This window comes from Scyliorhinus torazame, chromosome 12, assembly GCF_047496885.1.
Source record: "Scyliorhinus torazame isolate Kashiwa2021f chromosome 12, sScyTor2.1, whole genome shotgun sequence".
NCBI classification, from domain to species: domain Eukaryota; kingdom Metazoa; phylum Chordata; class Chondrichthyes; order Carcharhiniformes; family Scyliorhinidae; genus Scyliorhinus; species Scyliorhinus torazame.
In genome coordinates this window covers 229,310,576-229,337,438 of record NC_092718.1, presented here as the reverse complement: position 1 = coordinate 229,337,438, position 26,863 = coordinate 229,310,576, and the positions used below count along the sequence as shown (strand labels likewise).

Below are 26,863 nucleotides of genomic sequence, written 5' to 3'. Positions count from 1 at the left end.
TTTTATCCTACAATGTCTTAAAGTAATTGGTATGGAAATTTTAATCATGAAACAAACTTTTTATTTTATACCAAATAATGTTTCGTTAATGTTAAACTTTATTTCCAAATATGAACTAACCTGTTTCCCTGCAAGACGTTGTTTTATTTTGACAGGACTTCTTCCTTCAAATACTAGTACATATCCAGTCTGGCTATATCGGGGGGCTCCAGAAATGTACAGGTGTAGCCCACTCACTCCCTTTACTGTAGCTACACTGTACCCTGCAGTGTACAAACAGACATTACAGAACTAGAGATAATAAGAGGAACTGGAATAAAATAAAAACAGGAAGTGTTGGAAATACATAGCAGATCCATCAGAATCTGAAAGAGAAAAAATAAATTAACATTTCAGATGGGGGTTCTTCATCAGAAATGATACAGGAACACCACCAAACTCCATAACTAACGAAAAAGGGGGGAAAAAGTTGTCCTTTTAAGATAGGATATAATTTTAATTATCACAAAAAACAGCTCATGGATTTGACACCCAGTCAGTGAATGTATTCCAGAAGACTGAATCACATCAAAAGATGAAGACGTTCAAACTCTAAAGGGAAATTAGAAAGACAAAAACACTTCCAAAACGCAGTTAAATAATTCACAGGAGAAATCTTTAACATAATGTTGTCTGAAATGCAAGTTTGAATCTACACGGCTATTTTAATATACAATGGGCTGGATTCTCTGCTTCACGACACTGGAAGTGCGAATCGCGATCGAGCGGAGAATTGCGTGAAATTGAAAAATCGAGGTTTGCCCCGGCTCCGGTGACAGATCTAGCCTCTTGCTGGCGGCGGTAGCGAAGTTTGCAGCCCACGCTGGCAGATCCATGGAAAACCGCCATTTTCATGGATTTTAATATCATTAGCGGCTTGGATACGTCATGCTCCACCCTTCCGCGACGTTCCACCCCTCTTAGCCAGAAGTCTCTTGGGCGCGAATGAATGCATGTGTTTACAAACAGGAACTGGGCGCTATGGCTGCGGGAGGCTAAACGATCTCTGAAAAAGCCTAAAATATTGTTGGGTTTGCTGGTAGGTGTTTGCCTGGGCCTGGGGTATTAGCGGGTCGTGACTTAGTGCCACGCCTGTGGACCTAGAGTGACTCCCTCGAGATCAGGGTGGCCTGGCTCAGACCACTATTGCTACAGTATGTGTTTTAAATGCACCCCTCTGATGCTACTTACAGGCTCCTGACTGCGCACACTGCTGAGTGCTGCCTATGTCCTGTGAATGCTCAGAAGGCCTCTGGTCATCCGGGAACCCACCCAGACCAACCCTCAGGACACCCTAATACCCCAGCTGTATCACCAAGGGGATGGGCGTGGCCAAGCTCAATCAGGGGCCCACCAGGTGTTTCCACTCCTCAGAAGTACTGCCCCATTGCAGAGGAAGCAGGGTATCAGCACAGCTCACCCCAACCATAGGACACCTGCACTGCGGCATTTAAAACCCTCCCTGGTTCTCTGCCCCTCTCAGGGCAGGAACCTCACCGGCGACTCCCACCCCTAAAAATCACCAGCTGTCTCCTCCTAGTGCATCTGGCAGCACTGACTGCCTCTGCCACCACCTCCCAGGAGGGCAGGTTTGAGTCTGCGTTCCACACTGGGGGAGAGGGTGTCCCTCCGTTCCTCACTGGCACAGAGATGTGGGTCCACCTCGGACTCACAGCCACAGTGAGCAGGTCTTCTATGAGCCATCTTTGTGGCTGCAGTGAGATTGTGGTAAGTGGAGCGCTAAAAAGCAGCTCCAGGCTCTTTGGCGCTAATTTCAGCCCCAGAGGTTGCAAGGCCCGCTGGCTCGGCAGAGTGCTGGCATATTTGCATGGCCGGAGTTGCGTTTCGCGCATTTGGCGGGGAGTTCCTCAGCGCTGTTGAATGGCACTTTGCCGTTATTTGGGCCTCAGGGAGATTCTCTCGCCGAGGCCGCACTGAGAGTAATTTCCTGCTGGCTTGCAGATCGGAGTGCCAATTTGTCCAGCTGCCCCGATCTTTTCCTTTCCCCCCTTTCAGCCCCTCCCCTCGTGTTTCTGACTCCCCCCTCACCTCTCCAACCTTGGTGAGGCCCCCAGGAACTCCCCCCCCCCCCCACCCCCCTCCACCTGGTAAATCCCCCCCTGGGCCCGACCCCTAACAGAAGCTCAACGACCTCCACTGGGTCGCACAGGTGAGTTGGCACCAGCCCCCTGACACCAGTCCCTTTGCCAGCCACAACCCTCCCCCCACCCCCACCTCCCCGTGCCCTGGAGATGGTGGGATGACCAAGGAAACAGCAGTCACCAAAATCAAGGTTTGCCTGTGCCTCAGAGCTGAGAATCCCCCTCCCCACCCACCCAGATGAACCGTCTCACGTGAGCAGTTTGTGCCAGACATAAATGTCCTTCCCTCGTACTGGCCACATGTCCAATCCCTCACAGGATCTCCAGGCTTTTCACAGTAACCGCATTGCAGTGTTAATGTGACAATAATAAGGATGATTGTTATTATTATCTGATGGTGCGTTGCCTAAAAGGGTGATGATTATTATTATCTGATGGTGCGTTGCCTAAAAGGGTGATGATTATTATTATCTGATGGTGCGTTGCCTAAAAGGGTGATGATTATTATTATCTGATGGTGCGTGCCTAAAAGGGTGATGATTATTATTATCTGATGGTGCGTGCCTATAAGGATGATGATTATTATTATCTGATGGTGCGTTGCCTATAAGGATGATGATTATTATTATCTGATGGTGCGTTGCCTATAAGGATGATGATTATTATTATCTGATGGTGCGTTGCCTATAAGGATGATGATTATTATTATCTGATGGTGCGTGCCTAAAAGGGTGATGATTATTATTATCTGATGGTGCGTGCCTATAAGGATGATGATTATTATTATCTGATGGTGCGTTGCCTATAAGGATGATGATTATTATTATCTGATGGTGCGTGCCTAAAAGGGTGATGATTATTATTATCTGATGGTGCGTGCCTATAAGGATGATGATTATAATTATCTGATGGTGCGTTGCCTAAAAGGGTGATGATTATTATTATCTGATGGTGCGTTGCCTAAAAGGGTGATGATTATTATTACCTGATGGTGCGTTGCCTATAAGGATGATGATTATTATTATCTGATGGTGCGTGCCTATAAGGATGATGATTATTATTATCTGATGGTGCGTGCCTATAAGGATGATGATTATTATTATCTGATGGTGCGTTGCCTATAAGGATGATGATTATTATTATCTGATGGTGCGTTGCCTATAAGGGTGATGATTATTATTATCTGATGGTGCGTGTCTAAAAGGATGATGATTATTATTATCTGATGGTGCGTTGCCTATAAGGGTGATGATTATTATTATCTGATGGTGCGTGTCTAAAAGGATGATGATTATTATTATCTGATGGTGCGTGCCTATAAGGATGATGATTATTATTATCTGATGGTGCGTTGCCTATAAGGATGATGATTATTATTATCTGATGGTGCGTTGCCTATAAGGGTGATGATTATTATTATCTGATGGTGCGTGTCTAAAAGGATGATGATTATTATTATCTGATGGTGCGTTGCCTATAAGGGTGATGATTATTATTATCTGATGGTGCGTGTCTAAAAGGGTGATGATTATTATTATCTGATGGTGCGTGCCTATAAGGATGATGATTATTATTATCTGATGGTGCGTTGCCTATAAGGGTGATGATTATTATTATCTGATGGTGCGTGTCTAAAAGGATGATGATTATTATTATCTGATGGTGCGTGCCTATAAGGATGATGATTATTATTATCTGATGGTGCGTTGCCTATAAGGATGATGATTATTATTATCTGATGGTGCGTTGCCCATAAGGGTGATGATTATTATTATCTGATGGTGCGTTGCCTAAAAGGGTGATGATTATTATTATCTGATGGTGCGTTGCCTATAAGGGTGATGATTATTATTATCTGATGGTGCGTGCCTATAAGGATGATGATTATTATTATCTGATGGTGCGTTGCCTAAAAGGGTGATGATTATTATTATCTGATGGTGCGTTGCCTAAAAGGGTGATGATTATTATTATCTGATGGTGCGTTGCCTAAAAGGGTGATGATTATTATTATCTGATGGTGCGTTGCCTATAAGGGTGATGATTATTATTATCTGATGGTGCGTTGCCTAAAAGGGTGATGATTATTATTATCTGATGGTGCGTGCCTAAAAGGATGATGATTATTATTATCTGATGGTGCGTTGCCTATAAGGGTGATGATTATTATTATCTGATGGTGCGTTGCCTAAAAGGGTGGTGATTATTATTATCTGATGGTGCGTTGCCTAAAAGGATGATGATTATTATTATTTGATGGTGCGTTGCCTATAAGGGTGATGATTATTATTATCTGATGGTGCGTTGCCTAAAAGGATGATGATTATTATTATCTGATGGTGCGTTGCCTATAAGGGTGATGATTATTATTATCTGATGGTGCGTGCCTAAAAGGGTGATGATTATTATTATCTGATGGTGCGTTGCCTAAAAGGATGATGATTATTATTATCTGATGGTGTGTTGCCTATAAGGGTGATGATTATTATTATCTGATGGTGCGTTGCCTAAAAGGATGATGATTATTATTATCTGATGGTGCGTTGCCTATAAGGGTGATGATTATTATTATCTGATGGTGTGTGCCTATCCGGGTGGCCTCCCACTCCACCCACCTCCCCACCTATTTCCAACAGAACACGTTGGAGGAGAGCTCGAGGATGCCATTATCATTGCAACATGACTTTCAACCCCACCCTCCACCAGCACAGAGACACACATCTCAGTGGGCGACAGTAGTGGAAGAGGCTTCTGGGACACAATCTGGTGAGCACCACAGAGTTACTGGTGTACATCAGATGGAGGCAGGAATGTCCGGGGGGACTGCTCTACCCCAGGACCCAGCTGAGTCCGGGGCAGATGTTGAGCCTCTGGGACAGGTTATCTCAGAGATGATGCAGTTGCTAGGACAAGGCCGTGAGGTTCAGGCGGGGATGTCAGCGACCCTCCAGCAGGTCCATTGCTGACTGGAGGAGTCTCAAAGGCTGTGGACGCAGGTGATGGCGCCAGCAATGCCTGGCACCGAGGCCAACACTGCTAGGTTGGCAACCGCATTGGAAAGCCTGGAGCACAACGTCAGCAGCTTGAGTGCTGGTGTCCAAAACGTTGCTCAGTCGGTGGCGGCCGTGGCTGAATGCCTCAACATCATGTCCAAGTCACTGGGGGATCGGTCTATGATGCAGATGGACCTTTCCAAGACGTTGCGGAGCATGGCCCAGTCTCTGAGGAACGTGTCTCAGATGCATGTGGACATTGCCGAGGCTCTCCAGAGCGTGGTCCGCTCACAGAGGGGCATTACTGAGGGCATCAACACCATGGTGCAGACATTGGGGAACCGCCAGGACTGCTAGAGCCAGATGACACAGGGGACACTGGAGCTCACTCCAGCCACCCCTCCATCCCAAGGTGACTCCCAGGGCTCTACGAGCACCATCTAGGAGGAGGGAGTGCTGCAGGCCGACCTGGAGCCTCTGTGCAGGGAGATGTCAGCAGTCACCGGCGCTCCTGAGGTCCCCCTCTTGACAATGGTGCATCTCGAGAACGGCGGGAGGGACAGGGTGGCGCTGCAAAGCATGTGCCACCAGAAAGGCAGCCGGGGCCCTACAGCCCCAGGGCCCCAAAGGTCGCCCGCCAAGGGCATCAAAGATCACAGGACGTAGTAAGCAGCAGGCTGCCTCCACCTCCAATGGGCATCCTGCGGAAACACCTAGACAAAATGGCAGAGCACGGTGGACCACTGAGAGGGCACGGGGGGGAGAGGGGTCGGCACTATCAATAGCTAGGGTCAGTTAGGGTCATAATTGTACACCATTAAAACACATTTCCCCTGAGACATGTGAAGTCTCTGTCAAGTAATTCCACACTGCTGGCTGGCCTGCACCCCTTACCCCCAGTGCCCTCTGCTCTCACCCAGCCCCAGCCTTCGAACACGGTGGTCCTAGATCCGGGGTCCGGGACATATCACGTGCAGATGATGTGTGTGAGCACGCTGTCAGCAGAGAGACAGGAGTGAGACTATGACATAGATTGAGGAGCATAGAGCCCAGCTCACAGCGGGTTATCATCCCCTCCTGCCTTGTATATTGACCCGCTGACAGTGTCGACACTGGCCCATGACCCTGGACTGATGTAACACAGATTCTGGGAGGGTTGAACTGGGCGGTTGGGGAGGAATGGGTGGGTATGTGTGAGGTGGGGGGGAGTAGCGGCCCAGGGGCGTAGGGGGGAGGATGTATCGGAAGCGGAGGGTTGGCGGAGGGAGAGGTGGGCGGAAGGGGGTGATATGCCGGATGAAGCCACGTCCTATGAGAAGTGGGCGGGGATGAGGGCCTCCGTGGCCTGGACCCTCACCATGTCCAGTCCTCCATCCACTGGCTGCTCCCATGGGAACTCCCCAGGCTCGTCCTCCAGCCCCTCCTGGTCCAGCCCCTTCTCAAACTCCTCTGCATATTCCTCAACCTTTACCTCTAACCCGTCACCCTGCTGCTGTGCCAGATTGTGGAGGGCACAGCAGACCACCATGAAGCAGGCGACCCTCCAGGGGGTGTACTGCAGGTCACTACTAGAGCGGTCGTGGCATCAAAACCGCATTTTAAGCAGTCCGGTTCACTGATCAATGACAGCTCGGGGTTTGTCGCCCCGCCAGCTGGCGCGGAAATGACATCCCTGGGCGACGCATGCGCGGGAGCGTCAGCGGCTGCTGACAGTTTCCCGCGCATGCGCAGTGGGGAGAGTCACTTCCGCCTCCGCCATGGTGGAGGCCGTGGCGGAGGCGGAAGGGAAGAGTGCCCCCACGGCACAGGCCCGCCCACGGATCGGTGGGCCCCGATCGCGGGCCAGGCCACCGTGGGGGCACCCCCCGGGGTCAGATCGCCCCGCGCCCCCCCAGGACCCTGGAGCCCGCCCACGCCACCTTGTCCCGCCGGTAAATACCTACTTTAATTTACGCCGGCGGGACAGGCATTTTCTCGGCGGGACTTCGGCCCATCCGGGCCGGAGAATTGAGCGGGGGGGCCTGCCAACCGGCGCGGCCCGATTCCCACCCCCACCCAATCTCCGGTACCGGAGACTTCGGCGGGGGCGGGGTTCACAGTGGCCAACGGTCATTCTCCGACCCGGCGGGGGGGTCGGAGAATGACGCCCCTGATGTCTGTGTCTCATTGGAACAGTCTCGGGCCAAATTCTCGATAAGTTAATAAGAATTATTTGTTTATTCACTTATGTTGTGACCCTGGGTGGAAGGGGGCTGGAATTGACGTCACGCTCGCTCAGGGTGCCGTGACAGTCCCCAGAGCATTACCCTGGATCTATGGGTTATTACTCCAGTGACACCACCACCAGCTTAATGACACGTGCAAAGATTTTAAGAGTTTTTCTTAAATTTGCAAATTAGGGTGAAACATACCAAGGTAACCATAAGCCGCTTCAAGTGTTCCTTTGGACTCATTTAGAAACTGTGCTCCTGTTGCATTGTTGTACATTATGACTCCTCCACTCCAGTCATATGCTCCGACAGCACCAAGCAAAATGTTGCCCTGTAAGGATCACAGCAGATTTTTACTCAAGAGGAATAAACCACTGAAAAAGACATAAATTTAAGATTAAAATGTTATATAAAAAATTGTTCCCCATGAATTGGTATAAAAACGGTACAAAGTCTGATTGCATTATAGCTCAATGTGTTTGAGATGACGAGCATGTGTAGTACGTTCCTTCAAAAAGGGATGGAAAACATGCAGCTCTTTCCTTCTGTGCAGAGAATAATTGGTCCAGCACTGCTGTAGCCTGTTCATATAATCAGTGAGTTAAACCAATCAATAAAAATAATCCCAAAGAAATCCCAGTTGGAGTGGTGAAGACTATTACAAGAGGAAGGTGTTAGGTGAGATTTTCCGTTCCCCGCTGCTAAGATCAGGAATCCTGAACGGGCGGAGAATCTCTTGTCTAGCCAGAAACGGGATTGGTGCCGGGTGGCAGATCCAGCCCCAGTCTGCGGCCCCACCCTGCGCTGGCAGGAACATGCAAACAGTGATATTAACTCATTTGAATGTGATTAACAGGCTGCAATCCATGGGCTGGATTCTCCGTTTCTGGGGCTATGTCCCCACGCCAGCGTGGGAACGGTGGCGTTTTACGCGAGAAAAACTGGCACAAAACAGCCACCGATTCCCCATTTTATGGGGGCTAGCAGGACGGCAGCATAGAGCACCCGGCTCTAGCTGCCGATACACCCCGGAGAATTGCCGGGTCCGTGGCCACGCATGTGCACGGTGGTGGCCGCTCACGGACCTGGCCTGCGAAATAGTCCCCCCTTCGGCCGGCTCTCCCGCCCCAGATAGCCCCACAACAGTGCCCCCAGCCCCGAATAATGTACCCCCTGCCTGCGGATCGGCCTTCCCCCTGAATGCGGCGGCGCAGGACTGAGTCCACAGCCGCCACTCTGAATTCCCGACGGGTGAGACCACACGTGTCCTGCAACGTCAGGAACTTGGCCGGTTGGGGATGGAGCATCGGGGGGGTGGGCCTCTGACAATGGCCTGAGGCCGTTGATACGTGGTGCGTCATGCTTGCTGAGGACGCCGCTTTGGAGGAGGCGGCGCATCGCGAAAGTGGCCCGGCCCCCATTCGGTCGGGAAATGTGATTTTCCAACCATTCACCGAACATGATTTTGCAGTCGGCGACCGGAGAATCCAGCCCCCAATTCCTACTCTCCGCTCCCCTCGTTTTGCTCCGACCCTCCCAGCGGCAACTCCACCAGGTAGGCTTTGGTGAAAGTATTAACAAACACAGTCCTGGTGCAACAGACCATGCAGGGGGTCAAGGGATGGTAGCCGATTGGTCATGTGCCCCTCTGCCACTGCAGAGGGAGGGTCCTCCAAGGATCTTAAGGTTGTGTGGGCTTGGGCTGTGCGTAAGGGTTGGCCGCAGCACCCTCCCCCAGGATAGGGGTCCCGTGTCTGGACTGCCCTTTCCAGCCCCGGGCAACCTGACGGTCACTGTTGGAATGGTGATCTCAGGCAGCCCTCTGTTCAAAATCAGCATCCTGGTCTGACCTGTTGGATTGGATTTGTTTATTGTCACGTGTACCGAGGTACAATAAAAAGTATTTTTCTGCGAGCAGATCATTAAGTACATGAGAAGAAAAGGGGGTAAAAGAAAATACATAATAGGGCAACACAAGGTATACAATGTAACTACATAAGCACCGGCATCGGGTGAAGCATACAGGGTGTAGTGTTAATGAGGTCAGTCCATGAGAGGGTCATTTAGGAGTCTGGTGACAGTGGGGAAGAAGCTGTTTTTGAGTCTGTTTGTGCGTGTTCTCAGACTTCTGTATCTCCTGCCCGATGGAAGAGTGAGTAAGCCGGGTGGGCGGGGTCTTTGATTATGCTGCCCGCTTTCCCCAGGCAGCGGGAGGTGTAGATGGAGTCAATGGATGGGAGGCAGGTTCGTGTGATGGACTGGGCGGTGTTCACGACTCTCTGAAGTTTCTTGCGATCCTGGGCCGAGGAGTTGCCATACCAGGATGTGATGCAGCCCGATAGGATGCTTTCTATGGTGCATCTGTAAAAGTTGGTAAGGGTTAATGTGGACATGCCGAATTTCCTTAGTTTCCTGAGGAAGTATAGGCGCTGTTGTGCTTTCTTCGTGGTAGCATCGACGTGGGTGGACCAGGACAGATTTTTGGAGATGTGCATCCCTAGGAATTTGAAACTGCTAACCATCTCCACCTCGGCCCCGTTGATGCTGACAGGGGTGTGTACAGTACTTTGCTTCCTGAAGTCAATGACCAGCTCTTTAGTTTTGCTGGCATTGAGGGAGAGATTGTTGTCGATGCACCACTCCACTAGGTTCTCTATTTCCCTCCTATATTCTGACTCGTCGTTATTCGAGATCCGGCCCACTATGGTCGTATCATCAGCAAACCTGTATGTGGAGTTGGAACCAAATTTTGCCACGCAGTCGTGTATGTGCAGGGAGTAGAGTAGGGGGCTAAGTACGCAGCCTTGCGGGGCCCCGGTATTGAGGACTATTGTGGAGGAGGTGCGGTTGTTCATTCTTACTGATTGTGGTCTGTTGGTCAGAAAATTGAGGATCCAGTTGCAGAGTGGTGAGCCAAGTCCTAGGTTTTGGAGCTTTGATATGAGCTTGGCTGGGATTATGGTGTTGAAGGCGGAGCTGTAGTCAGTAAATAGGAGTCTGATGTAGGAGTCCTTGTTGTCGAGATGCTCTAGGAATGAATGTAGGGCCAGGGTCAATGGTGTCTGATGTGGACCGGTTGCAGCGGTATGCGAATTGCAGTGGATCAAGGCGTTCTGGGAGTATGGAGGTGATGCGCTTCATGATCAAACTCTCGAAGCACTTCATTATGACTGAAGTCAGGGCCACCGGACAGTAGTCATTGAGGCACATTGCCTGGTTCGTCTTTGGCACCGGTATGATGGTGGTCTTCTTGAAGCAGGTGGGGACCTCGGAGTGGAGTAGGGACAGGTTAAAGATGTCCGCGAACACCTCTGCCAGCTGGTCCGCGCAGGCTCTGAGTGCACGACCAGGGATCCCGTCCGAGCCCGTCGCCATCCGAGGGTTCACTTTCAGCAAGGCCGATCTGACTTCGGAAGCTATGATAGTCGGTATGGGTGAATTATGGGCTGCTGGGGCACTCGGCAGCTGATTGTTGGTTTCCTGCTCGAACCGAGCATAGAATGTATTGAGTTCATCGGGGAAGGGTGCGCTGCTGCCGGAGATACTGTTCGGCTTCGCTTTGTAGCCTGTTATGTGGTTTAGTCCTTGCCACAATCGCCGAGAGTCTGTCTGTGACTCTAGCTTGGTATATTCTCTCTTTATATCTCAGATGGCTTTGCGGAGGTCATACTTGGATTTTTTGTATAAGTCAGGGTGGTCTGACTTGAACGCCTCAGACCTGTCCTTCATTAGGGAGTCAATCTCGCGATTGAGCCATGGTTTCCGGTTGGGGAACGCACGTACTGCTTTCTTTGGCACGCAGTCGTCCACACATTTGCTGATGAAGCCTGTGACAGTGGTGGCATCCTCATTTAAGTTGGTCGAGCTCTGTTCGAGCTCTGATGTGGCCTTCTCACTCTGAACTGCTCTGCCTGACAGCTGATAAGCAGATCAGACAGTTCATTGAAGATGCAAGCGAGGAAGACTTTCCATTTCCTCACATCTGCTTCCTCAGCCCTATTCGTTTAAAAATACTGCTTTTTGAAGTTTCTAAGCCTTCTTAGAAAGCCCACGACACTTGAAAAGCCTTGATATCTCCTTCGATCCTTTGAAATACTTAGTATTCATTCAAGTTCACAGTGTAGTATCTTTAACTAGCCTTTGATTGACAGCTTAATGGTTTACACAGTGCAGACTGGAGGTTTGTTTATTTATCTTTCCCTTCACGCTTGAATGCATCTTTCATGGATCCAAACCGCAAAGTTTAGTAACAAACTTGTTCTGATTGACAGCTGCTGGCAATTTCAAATAGATTAAGTGCTTTAATTTCTTCTTTTCTAACTGCCAGGGTGTCAGTGCCAAGGGCGGGGACTGAAGGGGGGACTGAAACGGGGAGTCTGAGGGAGAGGTGAAGCGGGGGAGGGTGGTTGAGGGGGCGGGAGGGGGCTCGGGTTGTGTGGCTGGGAGGGTGGCTGAGGGGGGTGCTGGGGGTGGCGGCGTAGGGTGAGGGCTTTGGGTCACCCTCATGCATGCGTGGTGTGGGGGAGTGACCCGCTCGCTATTCCTGTGGTGGAGGGGAGAATGCCCCTCCTTGATGAGGGGTTGTGGGTGCTCCCTTTGTCAATGGGGGTGTCAACGTTGTGGAGGGAGGGGGTCCTGTCCCTGGATGCTGGGATTGGGGCACCCGTTAAAAATGGTTGTCTATGCTTCTTAGTGTCCTACCATTCATTGTGTGTTCCCTTGTCTTGTCAGTCCTCCCAAAAATGCATTACCACACATTTTTCAGGGTTAAATACTACTTGCTACCGTTCTGCCCAATTACCAGCCCGTCTATATCATCCTGTAATTTAAGGCTTTCCTCCTCGCTATTTACCACACCACCAACTTTCATTTCATCTGTGAACTTACTGATCATACCTCCCACATTCATGTCTGGATCATTAATGTAACTTCTTGGGAGGGATTCTCGACCATATCGGGGGCAGTGGATCTTTCGTGATGCTCCGCCCCCTCCAAAGCAGCGTACTCACAGAGTACGCCACGCGCCGTACCGACGGCCTCAGGATGATGCCTGAGGTCCACTCCCCATGCTCCACCCCCGACCGGCCATGTTCCTGACAGCATTAGTCACGTGTGCTATCATCCTTCGGGAACTCGGCGTGGCGGCTGCGGACTCAGTCTAGCGGCGCCACAGTCGGGGGAGAGCCGATCCACGGGCAGGGGGGACTTTGTCAGGGGCTGGAGGTCCTGTTGGGCGGTGGTCCAGGGCACCCGAGCTAGCTGAATGGAACCACTATTTTGCAGGCTGGGCCCGCAAGTGGCCGGCATCATGTTGCCACTGCAGGCCGCCGGCATGTGTATATGCGACCGCGGACCCAGCAATTCACTGGGCCGTATCGGCAGCTAGAGTCGGGTGCTCTACGCTGCCTGGCTGCTAGCCCCCAGCCAAATGGAGGATCGGTGGCCATTTAACGCCAAATCTTCAGTCAAAAAATGCCACCGTTTCCACGCCGGCGTGAGGATATAGCCTCAGAATCGGAGAATCCAGCCCCTTGTCTTTTGTACAGTGCTGCCGAGATGCAAGAAACCAAATATCTGTCAATTATGTTACACAAGAAAAATATTTTTGAACTAGTCACAAACTCCAGAACTAGGAAACACAGGCTCAAGCTTTACAGAGGGAAGTTTTGTTTGCATGAATTTGCAGAGCAGATTACCTTGGTGCAGAGAGTGAAAGAGAAAATGTGGGGAAAATTGCACAGACATTTGTGAGAATGGGTGATTGAAAGCTCCAGTGGACAGCAGGGATTTTCATTCTTGTACTCTTCCATGTTTATAAATAAAATACAATATGGAAGCCATGATTTTATATCTTTCTTAAATAAATTATTAGCCAGAGATTGAATAAAAAATTAACAAAATCTCACATCGGCAGAGTATTGCGCACTAAATCCAGCTTGGGCCAGCTCCATCTGAAATGCACTAACGTTTGTGCCCTGGGTACCTGGAGAATTAATGAATAAATAGATAATATAAAATAATGACAGTGATTATAATCAGCAAATCATGATTTAACAAACTACATAAGACCTGGAAAGCATCATTCATTCGGAGAAACAATTACTCATTAGAGCTGAATTTCTGCTGAGGGTCTCCCAGTTTCCAACTCCAGAAGATGGTGTAACCTTCCCAAAACTCACCTGTACGTGGTGTAGATGGAAGCATAAAATTACAGCGATATTAATGGATTGACTGAATGTGCAAAGCTGTGCAAATGGATTTCAATGTGGACAAATGTGAAGTACTCCACTTTGGACCTTGAAAGGATAATACAGGATTAAATTGTGAAAATCCAGAAACAGTGGAGATCCAAAGAGACTTAGTTGTCTAGGTACATAAATCTTGAAAATATCATGAACAAGTACAGGAAATAATCAAAATATGCAATGAAGACTTCCGGTTGCGGCTATGCAGAGCTAAGTCGCAAGTTCGGCAGCTCCCGCCAGGAACGGACTTTTGGGCTCTTTAGAGGAGCCCCAACGGCAATTGTTTGACGGCCCCCAGTGTGGGAAGGTGACAGCAAGGTTCCCCCCAGCACTGTATGGATTGGACCAGGAGTGGAGCGGTTAAGAAAGTGATTCTGGTGCAGCGGAAAGTGTGAGGGAGGAGAAGCAAGATTGCGGCGGGTGGAGACCAAGCAGCGTGGGCACAGTGGTCGCAGGAGCAGGAGGAGTTCCTCAAACACTGCTTTGCAGAGCTGAAGTCAGAAATGCTGGCGCCAATGAAGGCATCAATTGAGAAGCTGGTGGAGACCCAGAAGGCCCAAGGGGCGGCGATCCGGGAGGTGCGGCAAAAAGCCTCGGAGAACGAGGACGAGATCTTGGGCCTGGCGGTGAAGGTGGAGGCGCACGAGGCGCTGGACAAGAGGTGGGAGGAAAAATTTGAGGACCTCAAATATCTTCTGGAGTTGGAAACTGGGAGACCCTCATAGGAAGATAGAGCAAATACAACGGGGAGGTGCGGGTGGGGGTGGTATGGGGGGGCGTTGAAGGCGGTGATCAGGGGAGAGCTAATCTCCATTAGGGCTCATAGGGAGAAGACAGAGGGTATGGAAAGGGAGAGGTTAGTGGGGGAGATTTTGAGAGTGGATAGGAGATACGCAGAGGCCCCGGAGGAAAGATTACTTGGGGAAAGACGACGGCTCCAGACGGAGTTTGACCTATTGACCACAGGGAAGGCGGAGGCACAGTGGAGGAAAGTGCAGGGGGCAACCTACGAGTGTGGGGAAAAGGCCAGTGGGATGCTGGCACACCAGCTCCGTAAGAGGATGTCAGCGAGGGAAATAGGGGGAGTCAAAGATGGAAGGGGAGCCATGGTTCGGAGTGCGACAAAAATAAACAAGGTATTTAAGGCCTTTTATGAAGAGCTGTACAGATCCCAGCCCCCCAACGGGGGAAGAGGGGATGAGCCGATTCCTAGATCAACTGAGATTCCCGAGGGTGGAGGAGCAAGAAGTGGCTGGTTTGGGGGCACCAATTGGGTTGGAGGAGCTGAGCAAGGGTTTGGGGAGCATGCAGGCGGGGAAGGCCCCGGGACTGGACGGATTCCCGGTGGAGTTCTACAGGAAGTACGTAGACCTGTTTGCCCCGCTACTGGTGAGGACCTTAAATGAGGCAAGAGAGGAGGGGACCCTGCCCCCGACAATGTCGGAAGCGACAATTTCCTTGATCCTAAAGCGGGACAAGGACCCACTGCAATGTGGATCGCACAGGCCGATCTCGCTCCTCAATGTGGATGCAAAGTTGCTGGCAAAAGTGCTGGCCACGAGGATCGAGGACTGTGTCCCGGGGGTAATCCATGAGAACCAGACGGGATTTGTAAAGGGCAGGCAACTAAACACCAATGTGCGGCGGCTCTTAAACGTGATAATGATGCCATCGGAGGAGGGAGAGGCAGAGATAGTGGCAGCTATGGACGCGGAGAAGGCCTTTGACCGAGTAGAGTGGGAGTACCTCCGGGAGGTGCTGCGTAGGTTTGGGTTCGGGGGAGGGTTTATCAGTTGGGTTAAGCTCCTTTACAGGGCCCCGATGGCGAGTGTAGAGACGAACCGGCGGAGGTCGGAGTACTTTCTAGGGGCACTGGAGGAGAAGTTTGAGTTACCCCCGGGAAATGCCTTTAGATATATGCAGGTGAGGGCTTTTGTGAGGCGACAGGTGAGGGAATTCCCGTTGCTCCCGGCACAAGAAGTTCAAGATAGGGTGATCTCGGGTGTATGGGTCGGGGAAGGCAAGGTGTCGGAAATACACCAGGAGTTGAAAGAAGAGGGGGAAGCGCTGGTAGAAGAGTTGAAGAATAAATGGGAGGAGGAGCTGGTGGAGGAGATCGAGGAAGGTCTGTGGGCTGATGCCCTAGGTAGGGTTAATTCCTCCTCCTCGTGTGCCAGGCTCAGCCTGATACAATTTAAGGTGGTCCACAGAGTGCACTTGACGGGGGCAAGGCTGAGTAGGTTCTTTGGGGTGGAGGACAGATGTGGAAGGTGCTCAGGGAGCCCGGCGAACCATGCCCATATGTTTTGGTCATGCCCGGCACTGGAGGGGTTCTGGAGAGGAGTGGCGGGAGCAATATCTCAGGTGGTGAAAGTCCGGGTCAAGCCAAGCTGGGGGCTAGCAATATTTGGAGTAGTGGACGAACCAGGAGTGCAGGAGGCGAAAGAGGCCGGCATTCTGGCCTTTGTGTCCCTAGTAGCCCGGCGAAGGATCTTGCTAATGTGGAAGGAGGCGAAGCCCCCCAGCCTGGAGGCCTGGATAAATGATATGGCTGGGTTCATAAAGTTGGAGAGGATTAAGTTCGCCTTGAGAGGGTCTGCGCAGGGGTTCTACAGGCGGTGGCAACCGTTCCTAGACTACCTGGCGGAGCATTAGAGGAAGGTCGGTCAGCAGCAGCAGCAACCTTGGGGAGGGGGGGAACGTCCTGGGAGGGAGCGGGGGGGGAAAGGGGGGACTGCCTGGGAGGGTGGATGAGCAAGAGACAACATGAAGGGTTGGGGAAACTGGCACGTACGGGAGAGGGCCAGTGTACAAAGCTGTGTAAATATATCATTTTGCCATGTATATATCTTGCTCTGCGCGAGGGGGGTTATTGTTTGTCAAGGGAGAAATATTGTGTTAAAAAACTTTAATAAATATTTTTTTTTCAAAGGAAGATAGAGCAACTAAACACGTGGCTAAACAGCTGGTGTAGGAGGGAGGGTTTCCGTTATCTGGACCACTGGGAGCTCCTCCGGGGCAGGTGTGACCTATATGAGAAGGACGGGTTGCATCTAAACTGGAGAGGCATAAATATCCTGGCCGCGAGGTTTGCTAGTGTCACACGGGAGGGTTTAAACTAGTATGGCAGCGGGGTGGGCACGGGAGCAATAGGTCAGAAGGTGAGAGCATTGAGGGAGAACTATGGAATAGGGACAGTGTGGCTCTGAGGCAGAGCAGACAGGGAGAAGTTGCTGAACACAGCGGGTCTGGTGGCCTGAAGTGCATATGTTTTAATGCAAGAAGTATTACGGGTAAGGCAGATGAACTTAGAGTTTGGATTAGTACTTGGAACTATGATGTTGTTGCCATTACAGAGACCTGGTTGAGGGACGGGCAGGATTGGCAGCTAAACGTTCCAGGATTTAGATGTTTCAGGCGAGATAGAGGGGGATGTAAAACGGGTGGCGGAGTTGCACTACTGGTTAGGGAGAAAATCACAGCTGTACTATGGGAGGACACCTCAGAGGGCAGTGAGTCTATATGGGTAGAGATCAGGAATAAGAAGGGTGCAGTCACAATGTTGGGGGTTTACTGCAGGCCTCCCAACAGCCAGCGGGAGATAGAGGAGCAGATAGGTAGACAGATTTTGGAAAAGAGTAAAAACAACAGGGTTGTGGTGATGGGAGACTTCAACTTCCCCAATATTGACTGGGACTCACTTAGTGCCAGGGGCTTAGACTGGGCAGAGTTTGTAAGGAGCATCCAGGAGGGCTCCTTAAAACAATATGTAGACAGTCCAACTAGGGAAGGGGCGGTACTGGACCTGGTATTGGGGAATGAGCCCGGCCAGGTGGTAGAAGTTTCAGTAGGGGAGCATTTCGGGAACAGTGACCACAATTCAGTAAGTTTTAAAGTGCTGGTGGACAAGGATAAGAGTGGTCCTAGGATGAATGTGCTAAATTGGGGGAAGGCTAATTGTAACAATATTAGGCGGGAACTGAAGAACCTAGATTGGGGCGGATGTTTGAGGGCAAATCAACATCTGACATGTGGGAGGCTTTCAAGTGTCAGTTGAAAGGAATTCAGGACTGGCATGTTCCTGTGAGGAAGAAGGATAAATACAGCAATTTTCGGGAACCTTGGATAACGAGAGATATTGTAGGCCTCGTCAAAAAGAAAAAGAAGGCATTTGTCAGGGCTATAAGGCTGGGAACAGACGAAGCCTGTGTGGAATATAAGGAAAGTAGGAAGGAATTTAAGCAAGGAGTCAGGAGGGCTAGAAGGGGTCACGAAAAGCCATTGGCAAATAGGGTTAAGGAAAATCCCAAGGCTTTTTACACATACATAAAAAGCAAGAGGGTAGCCAGGGAAAGGGTTGGCCCACTGAAGGATAGGCAAGGGAATCTATGTGTGGAGCCAGAGGAAATGGGCGAGGTACTAAATGAATACTTTGCATCAGTATTCACCAAAGAGAAGGAATTGGTAGATGTTGAGTCTGGAGAAGGATGTGTAGATAGCCTGGGTCACATTGAGATCCAAAAAGACGAGGTGTTGGGCGTCTTAAAAAACATTAAGGTAGATAAGTCTCCAGGGCCTGATGGGATCTACCCCAGAATACTGAAGGAGGCTGGAGAGGAAATTGCTGAGGCCTTGACAGAAATCTTTGGATCCTCACTGTCTTCAGGTGATGTCCCGGAGGACTGGAGAATAGCCAATGTTGTTCCTCTGTTTAAGAAGGGTAGCAAGGATAATCCAGGGAACTACAGGCCGGTGAGCCTTACTTCAGTGGTAGGGAAATTACTGGAGAGAATTCTTCGAGACAGGATCTACTCCCATTTGGAAGCAAATGGACGTATTAGTGAGAGGCAGCATGGTTTTGTGAAGGGGAGGTCGTGTCTCACTAACTTGATAGAGTTTTTCGAGGAGGTCACAAAGATGATTGATGCAGGTAGGGCAGTGGATGTTGTCTATATGGACTTCAGTAAGGCCTTTGACAAGGTCCCTCATGGTAGACTAGTACAAAAGGTGAAGTCACACGGGATCAGGGGTGAGCTGGCAAGGTGGATACAGAACTGGCTAGGTCATAGAAGGCGGAGAGTAGCAATGGAAGGATGCTTTTCTAATTGGAGGGCTGTGACCAGTGGTGTTCCACAGGGATTAGTGCTGGGACCTTTGCTCTTTGTAGTATATATAAATGATTTGGAGGAAAATGTAACTGGTCTGATTCGTAAGTTTGCAGACGACACAAAGGTTGGTGGAATTGCGGATAGCGATGAGGACTGTCAGAGGATACAGCAGGATTTAGATTGTTTGGAGACTTGGGCGGAGAGATGGCAAACAAAGAACAAAGAACAAAGAAATGTACAGCACAGGAACAGGCCCTTCGGCCCTCCAAGCCCGTGCCGACCATACTGCCCGACTAAACTACAATCTTCTACACTTCCTGGGTCCGTATCCTTCTATTCCCATCCTATTCATATATTTGTCAAGATGCCCCTTAAATGTCCCTATCGTCCCTGCTTCCACTACCTCCTCCGGTAGTGAGTTCCAGGCACCCACTACCCTCTGCGTAAAAAATTTGCCTCGTACATCTACTCTAAACTTTGCCCCTCTCACCTTAAACCTATGCCCCCTAGTAATTGACCCCTCTACCCTGGGGAAAAGCCTCTGACTATCCACTCTGTCTATGCCCCTCATAATTTTGTATACCTCTATCAGGTCTCCCCTCAACCTCCTTCGTTCCAGTGAAAACAAACCGAGTTTATTCAATCGCTCCTGCACTGCACTCCCCCCCCCGCACACACTGCACTCCCCCCCCCGCACACACTGCGCTCCCCCCCCGCACACACTGCGCTCCCCCCCCGCACACACTGCACTCCCCCCCCGCACACACTGCACTCCCCCCCCGCACACACTGCGCTCCCCCCCCCCGCACTGCACTCCCCCCCCCCGCACACACTGCACTCCCCCCCCGCACACACTGCACTCCCCCCCCGCACACACTGCGCTCCCCCCCCCCGCACTGCACTCCCCCCCCCCGCACACACTGCACTCCCCCCCCGCACACACTGCACTCCCCGCCCCCGCACACACTGCACTCCCCCCCCCCGCACACACTGCACTCCCCCCCCCGCACACACTGCACTCCCCCCCCGCACACACTGCACTCCCCCCCCGCACACACTGCACTCCCCCCCCCGCACACACTGCACTCCCCCCCTCCACACTGCACTCCCCCCCCGCACACACTGCACCATCCCCCCCGCACACACTGCACTCCCCCCCACCCCGCACTGCACTCCCCCCCCCGCACACACTGCACTCCCCCCCCCTCACACACTGCACTCCCCCCCCCCGCACTGCACTCCCCCCCCGCACACACTGCACTCCCCCCCCGCACACACTGCACTCCCCCCCCCCGCACACACTGCACTCCCCCCCCCGCACACACTGCACTCCCCCCCCGCACACACTGCACTCCCCCCCCACCCCGCACTGCACTCCCCCCCCGCACACACTGCACTCCCCCCCGCGGCACTGCACTCCCCCCCCCGCACACACTGCACTCCCCCCCCCGCACACACTGCACTCCCCCCCCGCACACACTGCACTCCCCCCCCGCACACACTGCACTCCCCCCCCCGCACACACTGCACTCCCCCCCCCCGCACACACTGCACTCCCCCCCCCCGCACACACTGCACTCCCCCCCCCGCACACACTGCACTCCCCCCCCGCACACACTGCACTCCCCCCCCGCACACACTGCACTCCCCCCCCCGCACACACTGCACTCCCCCCCCGCACTGCACTCCCCCCCCCGCACACACTGCACTCCCCGCCCCCGCACACACTGCACTCCCCCCCCCCGCACACACTGCACTCCCCCCCCCGCACACACTGCACTCCCCCCCCGCACACACTGCACTCCCCCCCCGCACACACTGCACTCCCCCCCCCGCACACACTGCACTCCCCCCCTCCACACTGCACTCCCCCCCCGCACACACTGCACCATCCCCCCCGCACACACTGCACTCCCCCCCACCCCGCACTGCACTCCCCCCCCGCACACACTGCACTCCCCCCCCCTCACACACTGCACTCCCCCCCCCCGCACTGCACTCCCCCCCCGCACACACTGCACTCCCCCCCCGCACACACTGCACTCCCCCCCCCCCGCACACACTGCACTCCCCCCCCCGCACACACTGCACTCCCCCCCCGCACACACTGCACTCCCCCCCACCCCGCACTGCACTCCCCCCCCGCACACACTGCACTCCCCCCCGCGGCACTGCACTCCCCCCCCCGCACACACTGCACTCCCCCCCCCGCACACACTGCACTCCCCCCCCGCACACACTGCACTCCCCCCCCGCACACACTGCACTCCCCCCCCCCGCACACACTGCACTCCCCCCCCCGCACACACTGCACTCCCCCCCCCCGCACACACTGCACTCCCCCCCCCCGCACACACTGCACTCCCCCCCCCGCACACACTGCACTCCCCCCCCGCACACACTGCACTCCGCCCCCCGCACACACTGCACTCCCCCCCCGCACTGCACTCCCCCCCCCGCACACACTGCACTCCCCCCCCGCACACACTGCACTCCCCCCCCCGCACTGCACTCCCCCCCCCCGCACACACTGCACTCCCCCCCCGCACACACTGCACTCCCCCCGCCCGCACACACTGCACTCCCCCCGCACACACTGCACCCCCCCCCCCCGCACTGCACTCCCCCCTCCGCACACACTGCACTCCCCCCCCGCACACACTGCACTCCCCCCCCCCGCACACACTGCACTCCCCCCCCCGCACACACTGCACTCCCCCCCCCGCACACACTGCACTCCCCCCCCCGCACACACTGCACTCCCCCCCCGCACACACTGCACTCGCCCCCCCGCACACACTGCACTCCCCCCCCGCACACACTGCACTCCCCCCCCCCGCACACACTGCACTCCCCCCCCCGCACACACTGCACTCCCCCCCCGCACACACTGCACTCCCCCCCCGCACACACTGCACTCCCCCCCCGCACACACTGCACTCCCCCCCCCGCACACACTGCACTCCCCCCCCCCGCACACACTGCACTCCCCCCCCGCACACACTGCACTCCCCCCCCCGCACACACAGCACTCCCCCCCCGCACACACTGCACTCCCCCCCCCGCACACACTGCGCTCCCCCCCCCACTGCACTCCCCCCCGCACACACTGCACTCCCCCCCGCACACACTGCACTCCCCCCCCCGCACACACTGCACTCCCCCCCCGCACACACTGCACTCCCCCCCCCGCACACACTGCACTCCCCCCCCACACTGCACTCCCCCCCCCGCACACACTGCACTCCCCCCCCCGCACACACTGCGCTCCCCCTCCCGCACACACTGCACTCCCCCCCCCCCGCACACACTGCACTCCCCCCCCCGCACACACTGCACTCCCCCCCCCGCACACACTGCACTCCCCCCCCGCACACACTGCACTCCCCCCCCCGCACACACTGCACTCCCCCCCCGCACACACTGCACTCCCCCCCCGCACACACTGCACTCCCCCCCCGCACACACTGCACTCCCCCCCGCACACACTGCACTCCCCCCCGCACACACTGCACTCCCCCCCCCGCACACACTGCACTCCCCCCCCCGCACACACTGCACTCCCCCCCCCGCACACACTGCACTCCCCCCCCCGCACACACTGCACTCCCCCCCCGCACACACTGCACTCCCCCCCCCGCACACACTGCACTCCCCCCCCCCCGCACACACTGCACTCCCAACCCGCACACACTGCACTCCCCCCCCGCACACACTGCACTCTCCCCCGCACACACTGCACTCCCCCCCCGCACACACTGCACTCCCCCCCCCGCACACACTGCACTCCCCCCCCGCACACACTGCACTCCCCCCCCGCACACACTGCACTCCCCCCCCGCACACACTGCACTCCCCCCCCCGCACACACTGCACTCCCCCCCCCGCACACACTGCACTCCCCCCCCGCACACACTGCACTCCCCCCCCCCCGCACACACTGCACTCCCCCCCCCGCGCACACTGCACTCACCCCCCCCGCACACACTGCACTCCCCCCCCCGCACACACTGCACTCCCCCCCGCACACACTGCACTCCCTCCCCGCACACACTGCACTCCCCCCCCGCACACACTGCACTCCCCCCCCGCACTGCACTCCCCCCCCCGCACACACTGCGCTCCCCCCCCCGCACACACTGCACTCCCCCCCCGCACACACTGCACTCCCCCCCCGCACACACTGCACTCCCCCCCCCGCACTGCACTCCCCCCCCCCCGCACACACTGCGCTCCCCCCCCCGCACACACTGCACTTCCCCCCCGGCACACACTGCACTCCCCCCCCCGCGCACACTGCACTCAACCCCCCCGCACACACTGCACTCCCCCCCCGCACACACTGCACTCCCCCCCGCACACACTGCACTCCCCCCCCGCACACACTGCACTCCCCCCCCGCACTGCACTCCCCCCCCCGCACACACTGCGCTCCCCCCCCCCCCGCACACACTGCACTCCCCCCCCGCACACACTGCACTCCCCCCCCGCACACACTGCACTCCCCCCCCCCGCACTGCACTCCCCCCCCCGCACACACTGCACTCCCCCCCCCGCACACACTGCACTCCCCTCCCCGCACTGCACTCCCCCCCCGCACACACTGCACTCCCCCCCCGCACACACTGCACTACCCCCCCCGCACTGCACTCCCCCCCCGCACACACTGCACTCCCCCCCCGCACACACTGCACTCCCCCCCCGCACACACTGCACTCCCCCCCCGCACACACTGCACTCCCCCCTACCGCACACACTGCACTCCCCCCCCCGCGCACACTGCACTCACCCCCCCCGCACACACTGCACTCCCCCCCCGCACACACTGCACTCCCCCCCGCACACACTGCACTCCCCCCCCGCACACACTGCACTCCCCCCCCCCGCACACACTGCACTCCCCCCCCGCACACACTGCACTCCCCCCCCGCACACACTGCACTCCCCCCCCGCACACACTGCACTCCCCCCCCCCGCACACACTGCACTCCCCCCCGCACACACTGCACTCCCCCCCCCCGCACACACTGCACTCCCCCCCCCGCGCACACTGCACTCACCCCCCCCGCACACACTGCACTCCCCCCCGCACACACTGCACTCCCCCCCGCACACACTGCACTCCCTCCCCGCACACACTGCACTCCCCCCCCGCACACACTGCACTCCCCCCCCGCACTGCACTCCCCCCCCGCACACACTGCGCTCCCCCCCCCGCACACACTGCACTCCCCCCCCGCACACACTGCACTCCCCCCCCGCACACACTGCACTCCCCCCCCCGCACTGCACTCCCCCCCCCCGCACACACTGCGCTCCCCCCCCCCGCACACACTGCACTTCCCCCCCGGCACACACTGCACTCCCCCCCCCGCGCACACTGCACTCAACCCCCCCGCACACACTGCACTCCCCCCCCGCACACACTGCACTCCCCCCCGCACACACTGCACTCCCCCCCCGCACACACTGCACTCCCCCCCCGCACTGCACTCCCCCCCCCGCACACACTGCGCTCCCCCCCCCCCGCACACACTGCACTCCCCCCCCGCACACACTGCACTCCCCCCCCGCACACACTGCACTCCCCCCCCCGCACTGCACTCCCCCCCCCGCACACACTGCACTCCCCCCCCCGCACACACTGCACTCCCCTCCCCGCACTGCACTCCCCCCCCCCGCACACACTGCACTCCCCCCCCCGCACACACTGCACTACCCCCCCCCGCACTGCACTCCCCCCCCGCACACACTGCACTCCCCCCCCGCACACACTGCACTCCCCCCCCCGCACACACTGCACTCCCCCCCCGCACACACTGCACTCCCCCCCCGCACACACTGCACTCCCCCCCCCCGCACTGCACTCCCCCCCCCGCACACACTGCACTCCCCCCCCCCGCACACACTGCACTCCCCCCCCCGCACACACTGCACTCCCCCCCCCCGCACACACTGCACTCCGCCCCCCGCACACACTGCACTCCCGCACACACTGCACTCCCCCCCCCCGCACACACTGCACTCCCCCCCCGCACACACTGCACTCCCCCCCCCCACACTGCACTCCCCCCCCCCCGCACACACCTGCACTCCCCCCCCCCGCACACCTGCACTCCCCCCCGCACACACTGCACTCCCCCCCCGCGCACACTACACTCCCCCCCCGCACACACTGCACTCCCCCCCCCGCACACCTGCACTCCCCCCCCCCGCACACACTGCACTCCCCCCCCGCACACACCTGCACTCCCCCCCCCGCACACACTGCGCTCCCCCCCCGCACACACTGCACTCCCCCCCCGCACACACTGCACTCCCCCCCCCACACTGCACTCCCCCCCCGCACACACTGCACTCCCCCCCCGCACACACGGCACTCCCCCCCCGCACACACTGCACTCCCCCCCCGCACACACTGCACTCCCCCCCCCCGCACACACTGCACTCCCCCCCCCCGCACACGCTGCACTCCCCCCCCACACTGCACTCCCCCCCCGCACACACTGCACTCCCCCCCCCGCACACACTGCACTCCCCCACCCGCACACACTGCGCTCCCCCCCCCGCACACACTGCACTCCCCCCCCCGCACACACTGCACTCCCCCCCCGCACACACTGCACTCCCCCCCCCGCACACACTGCACTCCCCCCCCCGCACACACTGCACTCCCCCCCCGCACACACTGCACTCCCCCCCCCGCACACACTGCACTCCCCCCCCGCACACACTGCACTCCCCCCCGCACACACTGCGCTCCCCCCCCGCAAACACTGCACTCCCCCCCCGCACACACTGCACTCCCCCCCCGCACACACTGCACTCCCCCCCCATGCACACACTGCACTCCCCCCCCGCACACACTGCACTCCCCCCCCCGCACACACTGCGCTCCCCCCCCGCACACACTGCGCTCCCCCCCCGCACACACTGCGCTCCCCCCCCGCACACACTGCACTCCCCCCCCCGCACACACAGCACTCCCCCCCCCCGCACACACTGCACTCCCCCCCCCTGCACACACTGCACTCCCCCCCCCGCACACACTGCACTCCCCCCCCCGCACACACTGCGCTCCCCCCCCGCACACACTGCACTCCCCCCCCGCACACACTGCACTCCCCCCCGCACACACTGCACTCCCCCCCCGCACACACTGCACTCCCCCCCCCGCACACACTGCACTCCCCCCCCGCACACAGTGCACTCCCCCCCCGCACACACTGCACTCCCCCCCCCGCACACACTGCACTCCCCCCCCCCCCCGCACACTCTGCACTCCCCCCCCGCACACTCTGCACTCCCCCCCCGCACACACTGCACTCCCCCCCCCGCACACACTGCACTCCCCCCCCCGCACACACTGCGCTCCCCCCCGCACACACTGCACTCCCCCCCCCACACTGCACTCCCCCCCCGCACACACTGCACTCCCCCCCCCGCACACACTGCACTCCCCCCCCCCGCACACACTGCACTCCCCCCCCCCGCACACACTGCACTCCCCCCCCCGCACACACTGCGCTCCCCCCCCGCACACACTGCACTCCCCCCCCGCACACACTGCACTCCCCCCCCCGCACACACTGCACTCCCCCCCCCCGCACAGACTGCACTCCCCCCCCACTGCACACACTGCACTCCCCCCCCCCGCACACACTGCACTCCCCCCCCCCGCACACACTGCACTCCCCCCCCGCACACACTGCACTCCCCCCCCGCACAGACTGCACTCCCCCCCCCCACACACACTGCACTCCCCCCCCCTGCACACACTGCACTCCCCCCCCCGCACACACTGCACTCCCCCCCCGCACACACTGCGCTCCCCCCCCGCACACACTGCACTCCCCCTCCGCACACACTGCGCTCCCCCCCCGCACACACTGCACTCCCCCCCCCGCACACACTGCACTCCCCCCCCCCGCACACACTGCACTCCCCCCCCCTGCACACACTGCACTCCCCCCCTGCACACACTGCACTCCCCCCCCGCACACACTGCACTCCCCCCCCCGCACACACTGCACTCCCCCCCCGCACACACTGCACTCCCCCCCCGCACACAGTGCACTCCCCCCCCCGCACACACTGCACTCCCCCCCCCCGCACACACTGCACTTCCCCAACCCGCACACACTGCACTCCCCCCCCCCGCACACA

The 26,863-nt window shown here is 56.9% G+C and overlaps 1 protein-coding gene across 1 annotated transcript in view; it reads right to left on the bottom strand.

Annotated features, from left to right (window-relative positions):
* LOC140387050 (integrin alpha-E-like) overlaps positions 1 to 26,863 on the bottom strand; it is a 434,586-nt gene that overhangs the window by 208,812 nt on the left and 198,911 nt on the right. The window contains exons 12-14 of the mRNA XM_072470061.1: positions 13,251 to 13,327; positions 7,546 to 7,675; positions 121 to 263 (exon numbers count right to left, since the gene is read on the bottom strand). Of these exons, the coding sequence (XP_072326162.1) occupies positions 121 to 263; positions 7,546 to 7,675; positions 13,251 to 13,327 (350 nt within the window). The remainder of the gene's footprint in view (positions 1 to 120; positions 264 to 7,545; positions 7,676 to 13,250; positions 13,328 to 26,863) is intronic.